The 7,065-nt window shown below is 33.5% G+C and overlaps 1 protein-coding gene across 1 annotated transcript; it reads right to left on the bottom strand.

Annotated features, from left to right (window-relative positions):
* Nucleotides 1-428: 428 nt before the first annotated feature.
* Nucleotides 429-6,183, bottom strand: LOC119192132. Its single transcript, XM_037445968.1, has 5 exons — nt 6,008-6,183; nt 4,035-4,152; nt 2,840-2,974; nt 1,994-2,207; nt 429-769 (listed from the first exon to the last, which is right to left on the bottom strand). The coding sequence occupies exons 1-5, from the start codon at nt 6,073-6,075 to the stop codon at nt 615-617; spliced, it is 690 nt and encodes a 229-aa protein (XP_037301865.1). The 5' UTR covers nt 6,076-6,183; the 3' UTR covers nt 429-614.
* Between the last annotated feature and the right edge of the window lie 882 nt (nt 6,184-7,065).

Genomic DNA, 7,065 nt, shown 5'->3' with positions numbered 1-7,065 from the left:
CGCAGAATGAGCTCATAGTCTTGAAGCGGACACTGTGAAAATAGTTTAATTTTAATGTCTAACATTCCCGTAAACATAATAAATCAGAAGAAAAGTTTGACAATAATAAATATGTATGTACATATTAATATAATAGCCTATAAATATTTTGTCTCTTAGATAGTCGCTAGATAGGATTGTCATTCAAGGTATAATAAAAAAAAAACAAAAACGTGTGTACTTATGTATGTAAGAAGTTATACTTCTTTGGCGTAACCAGATATAAATCTTTTTAAAATATTATACTTCGCGTTATCCTATGTTTGTAGAGAAAACGATACTAATGAAAGCAAAAAAGGTATTTAATATATTGAAATAAAAATTTATTATTGCGCATTATTTAGTTAAATACATTTTATTTAAATCATAAAATAGTTAAATTTCCAGACTTTAATAATTACTATTTGTATCTATTATTCATATATCTGTATAATATTGAATAAAAAAGTAATAATTTAACTAATGACTAGCCAATTTCATGGTGTCGGTTTTTCGTGACGATGTACGAATAATATACTTTCACTATTTTCCCCTAACGCGCCAAAAGAAGTATAACTTCAGAAGTTTTATCGTTTTTAATCCACATTCAATGATCGGAAGCTTCCTGATATTCCTAAATCCGGATCACTAATCGTGTCTTTCATTTTGTACCCTTGCGTTGATTTCGCTTCACTCATTTCTTTTAAATGCTCTGTCATCTTCTTAGACGTCAATGCTTGCACCCATTTCACTGAAATAAATTATTTTATATTTAATATTTGTTATCTAAGTCATTTAAAAAGAATATGTGCCTATGCTTAAGTGAGAGTAATTCAAATAAGATCCATTACACTGTCTATTTTTGCCGCCAAGCAGTATTGTACTAGTACTTTGTGTTCCAGTTTGGTGGACGATATAAACACGAATAATATACATTTAGATATATATTATGGTATCCTTTGATCTATGGCTGATAGGAATTACTCGGTGGAATCAATATAACGGAATTATATAAACATCCACGAAAGCGTTTGTCAAATAAGCTGGTCTGCTGTAATCTACACAAATAATTAAGAAAATCGAAAATACCTAAAGTATTTTTTTCTTTAAAAAGCGGCGATAGCCTAATTGGGTGTGGAACGGACTGCCAAGACGAATGTCCGCAGGTTTAAATCCCAAGGGCACACACCTCTGACTTTTCTAAAATCATGTGTGTATTCTTTGTGAATTTATCGTTCGCTTTAACGGTGAAGGAAAACATCGTGAGGAAACCTGCACATCTGAGAAGTTCTCTATAGGAATTTCGAAGGTGTGTGAAGTCTACCAATCCGCACTAGGCCAGCGTGGTGGACTAAGGCCTCATCCCTCTTAGTAGTAGAGGAGGCCCGTGCTCAGCAGTGGGCAAGTATATAATATAGGGCTGATATTATTATTTTTTTCATTTATTGGGAAAGTCAGTAACATTTTAATATGAGCACGGCAAGGTGATCCTATTGCATCTGATGGTAAGTGGAGTGGGGTCCGATAGAACTTAACTGACGAGAGATGATTACCCCTGAGCAATCGACACAATTATGCCGGCCTGTTGGAACCAAATATACATAGGCTGATCCTCGAACGCGACACACTTACGTGAGCCACTATGGCTGGTTTTAACACCTTGTGTACGGTGATCGCTATCCGGACGGATATAAAATATTTTCTACCAATAGCAGACTGCCGAGACGAAGGTTTCTAAAATTACAAGGCACACCACCTCTTACTTTTTAAGGTTACGTGCGTTTATTAATAAATTATCGCACGCTTATACGGGGAAGAATATTGCTAGGAAGCGAATCGATCTTGGAATTCCATCATAAGATTTTAGAATGTATAATAATTCTGTAAATGTCAAGAACAGCATGGTACATCAAGCCTCAGGAGATGCCAAAAAAATATTCAGGGCTAGTATAATTATAAATAAAAACAAACTTACTATGCCTGTCAGCTAGTGCTTCCCCATGTCCACCATATTCTGAAGGCAGTATGTCTCGGGCCACGTACTCGTACAATGGTTCTATCGTTTTATGTACGTAGAATCGATTTGCTATCTTAGTAGTAAGCATCTTCTTTACCAAGTTGATGAAAGTGTTTGCCGTTGTTGATGGTGTTATTACATGTATATATTTTATCTTTAAAGCATAGCCAATCTGTAATTTTAAAATGGTTTCTAAACTCTGATGTCGTATTTTTGTGTTAAATAAAGTGTTGCGCAATTGATTAAAGCCATGAAATGAATAATTATTTTCGTACTCATCAATTATAAGTTTTATTGATTGCTTTGAATGATGAGACGTTCTTGCCGTTCGCCTGATATTAAGCAATACGACCGCCCATAAACAGTAGAAATACCATCCAACATCTTGAATTACAAAGTATTGTTTGGTATTTCACTGCGCTCACCAAACTGACACATGAGATGTTAAGTTTCATTATATCCAGTAGTTACACTGACTACAATGTCCTTCAAACCGGAACACAACAGTGACTACACACTGCTCCTTGGCGGCAGAAATAGACATTGCGGTGGGACCTACCCAGGCAGACTTTCACATATGAGAGACCTACCATCATCAAAGTAAGTATTTTTGACCAACAATGCTCACATAAATTAAACTAAAGTATTAATTACTTTGTCCTTTAAGCAATGCATCAAACAGATCAAAATGTTTTTGCGAAGAATTACTTAAAGAGTGACATAGGACTATTGTAATTCTGAATGTCAATTTATTCTGGGATTTGAATTCTGTAAAAAGGCTTTTAAAGCTAGATAATAGCTTACCGTCATTATTTTTATAAATTGATATAACTCCTTGATGTTAATGGCAGCTATGAAGTCCATAATGTCGACATCTCTGTAGTCTATAATGCATATTAGCCCGCGGCCGTAGTCTGAGGCCATTGCGTATTCAGTCAACTAAAACAGCAGTCGCAAATGCATTATTTAATAGGGTAGTTGACGACTTTTTAATAAATTTAACAAAAATGTATTCATCCAAAAATCTATCGAAAAAAGTATTTTCAAAATCCACGCTATAATAAATAAGTTATAAAGCTCTGTAATTTGGTGGAAAGGGAAGCTGGGATATTACAGTAACAGTGAAATGTGACGTCACACAGTACAACTGGCCATAACGCTGTATGAGTGAGAAGAGGACAGCGCGATAACCCGAGCACGCACACACTATTGCTCACAACAGTATGTCAAAATAATAAACTAAATCAAACATAGGAAACTACCTTGTAAATGTTATCCATTAAGCTAGAGAGATGAATACAATACTCCCGTTACAACGAAAAAGACGTATAATGTTTTTTTGTTTTCAAGATTGAATTAAGTGTTGCCCGCGGTTTGCCAGCTTAACAAACCGATTTCCACTACAAGGGTCCCTTTAACTCTGTGGTGTCACAGCACCACATGTAGGACCCTAGTGTCATCTATTTAGTAATCAAATTTTAAAATCTATTATTTACCATGACAGAAAATTACCGGGTAAGAAAGTAGCCTATCTGTTAACTCAAGATATAGTACATCCGTGTGCGAAATTTCATCGAAATACCATTAGCTGTTTCTGCATTTACTTCTAACAAACGTTCGAACATCTTTACATACTTACGTATTTATGATATCAGTAAAAAAGAACGAAGCTAACATGTTTTTCTTCGAATATTTTTTTACATAGTAGCGCCCATTCTTTATGGAGGCAGTATACTCGCCACTATTTTAGTATGTATTGAGAATCAACCCCCTCTCCCCATTATAATTCTGAAAACAGATGTCAGACAAAATATTCCTCCATATTATATATGGAGTAATTATTCGCTTAGTCATTGATGATATAACCTAAGCTATCCACCGGCCTCTACTCCAAATATAATTCGAGCTACCAACATATACTTAAAATTATACATCTTTGCAATATAAATATTTCTAATTCGGTATACAATTTTATTAACAGAAGAAAAATACTACATACCTGAATAGCGCGCTTGTAGGTTATGAAAAATTTTTTAGCGTCGATTTTATGAGGGGAGTACTTGACTGCCAACACTCTGTAGTAATCCTCTGTAAGCGTCGGAAGCAAGTCAACAGATCTGTAAAGAATACATACACAACATAAATAGATGATCTTACATGTTACTGTTAAAAGTAAACGAATTTCGATGATATTTGGTATATCTTCTAGATTAGTTAGGTTAGTTTTATCCCGGTGATTTGCTCCCATGGGAAAAATAGAAATTTATATTAACAGATTATTAGATTTTTTGAGATTACAAATTCAAATGAATAAATAAAATAAAATAAAATACTTTATTTATCACTTTATTTATCTTTTGTATAAACTTTATCCCTAATTTAAAATGTCCATAGTTATAAAAATAATTTTAATAGTTGTTTAGAAATAATAATTATTCTTATTCTTTGTTTTGACGTATCATAAGTGCAACTATGTTCGCCTACGTGATGAATAAAGCATTTTTAATTTATTTAATTTATTTCGCCAACAATGAGTCAACATTTTTATTCGTAGTAATAAAAATTGTCAAAGAAAATTTTTATTTTAAACATAATTGTAGTTTCAACGACATGGTAGCGTAGCTGACGACTTTTTTAAATATATTTATCAAAATGTATTACATCTAAAATCTATAGGAAAAGAATTTTGATAATCCACGCTATAGTAAATAAGTTATAAAGCTTTGAAATTTGGTGGAAAGAGAAGCTGTCAAATTAAAATAATAGTGCGTATAATGCTGCGTAAGTAAGAAAAGGACAGCGCGATAACCCCACGACGCGCGCAATTTAGCTAACAAAAGTATTTCAAATATGAATAACTTCTTTAACTTTCAACCAATTTTGATGCTGATTTCACAGAAGAATTTATATATAACATATATTATTCTCTTACATATTAAATAACTAGCTTCCGCTCGCAGCTTCGCCCGCGTGGATTTCGGACTTCAAAATGGAGCCGGTCGCGAACGTTCGAGAATGTTCGTTTTACGAAGCTACTCGCTAGGTGATTCGCTAGCCTCTAGGTGCCAAGCAAGCCGCCTGCCTGTGCGTTCGCGACCTTATATATATACAAAAATAATCCTTATAGCATGATTATTCACGCATGATGGCTTATTATTAGCGTATTTCGTGTATAACTTTGGTGTTTCTATACTGATTTCTATGATTCTTTTTTATGGAATATTTAATAATGTTAACTTTTATAATTAGGGATGACTGAGAGTGTTATAAACGTAAGAGTAGACAAATATAATGAGAAAGCTTCGAACTGCTAAGCTATCGGGAGTTACACGTGTTATTGTGAGTCAACCATAAAAGTTAGACATATGCTGTGGTGGGATATTTTTTACATAATTTTAAGGAGAACATTTCCGTCATACATGATTTTTGTGTAGCTTTAACCATTAAGCTTGCACACGCGACGGAAGCTTAAAAATGGAGTAACTTCTCCCGTTTTCCCAACATTTCCCTTCACTGCTCTGCTCCTATTAATTGTAGCGTGATGAAAAGTATACTATAACCAACACAGGAGTATGACAAATAATTGTACCAAGTTTCGTTAAAATCCGTCGAGTAGTTTTTGTTTCTATAACGGTTATACAGACAGACAGACAGACAGACAGACAAAAATTTTACTAATTGCATTTTTGGCATCAGTATCGATCCCTAATCACCCCTGATAGTTATTTTGGAAATATATTTCATGTACCGAATTGACCTCTCTACAGATTTATTATAAGTATAGATAGAAGATATAGAAGATAAACTAAATACAACATAGGAGACTACCCTATTGAAAGGACCCGTAATTGTTTTATGCAGTATATTTGAGGGAATTTCGGAAATCATTTTTTCTGTTGGATGATCTATATTTTAAATACAAATGTAAAAATAAAGTAGGCTGTTGCATATTGTATTATAATTAAAACTTACAAGCCATCTAGTTTTACAATTTCTTCGTCCCCATTAATCTCGAAGTATTCAGGCAATAATGTTCGCATCGCGCAAATATTCTCTATTTGAGCTTTTGACCTCTCCAACGAACCTTTTTGTAGAATTATTAACCTCTCTAAATAGGATCTTGCTGTAATATAAATATTGAACTTTATGCATATTTAAATTAAGTTAAAAATTTAATATTTCTCCGACGTGAGTAATCTCAGTGACACATTTTATGACAAAGAGCTGTGAAGTTCAATGAGTCCTTGAACTATATCAAGTTGTTGGATGGTATTTCTTCTGTTTATGGGCGGTCGTATCAGTAACTATCAGGCCAACGGCAAGCCCGTCAGGTCATTTCAATCATTAAAAAAATAAATTAAAAAATTAAATAGGTCAATAGATTAAATATCTACTTGAGATATTACTTAAAGGTGAGATCGATGTATTAAGATGGCCATTATTAACGTTAGATGCGTAATTTTGTTATATTCAGTTCTACAAGACCGGCATAATTGTTGGCAGCCAAGGGGTAATCATCTCTCGTTAGTGGACATTCTAACACCACTCTATTAACCATCAGGTGCAGTGGAGCCACTTGGTCGTAACGTATAAAAACAAGCGGACAAAGCTACGAACAACACCTAAAAGTTAAATTAAATAAAAACAAACTTACAGTAATCCTTTTAGTCAAATGATGTTGTTTCTTCAACCAATCCTGTAGTGCTGTTATGGCAAAGTCCATGTCACCGGGTTTGTCTAAATTGTAGAGCCTTCGTAACGCTTGCATAGTGTCCGGAGTGTACCGTAACAACTTGTCTTCTGAACGGCGTCCATGATGCCGATTTACGATTATCGTTCTATTTATATTTTTATAATACTCTTAATTTATTACTTTACTGGAAGAAAGTACATAAAATACTATAACAAATATTTTCTCTTTGAGAATTGATTCGATAAAATTAATTAGCATAAACAGTTTATATTAATACGAGGATGAAAATGAGATGGTTTTGAAATAATTAATAAATATTTTCAAAAAATTACGATAA

Source organism: Manduca sexta, unplaced genomic scaffold (genome assembly GCF_014839805.1).
Source record: "Manduca sexta isolate Smith_Timp_Sample1 unplaced genomic scaffold, JHU_Msex_v1.0 HiC_scaffold_2387, whole genome shotgun sequence".
In the NCBI taxonomy this organism is placed as follows: Eukaryota; Metazoa; Arthropoda; class Insecta; order Lepidoptera; family Sphingidae; genus Manduca; species Manduca sexta.
This window is presented reverse-complemented; position numbering and strand designations above follow the sequence as displayed.

Coding starts and splice junctions, on each gene's coding strand:
- LOC119192132 (XM_037445968.1), bottom strand. CDS start 6,075: ATGCGAACATTATTGCCTGAATACTTCGAGATTAATGGGGACGAAGAA. Junction 2,975..4,034: donor CCTACAAGCGCGCTATTCAG/GTATGTAGTATT, acceptor CTGCTGTTTTAG/TTGACTGAATACGCAATGGC. Junction 770..1,993: donor AGCACTAGCTGACAGGCATA/GTAAGTTTGTTT, acceptor AATTTATTTCAG/TGAAATGGGTGCAAGCATTG.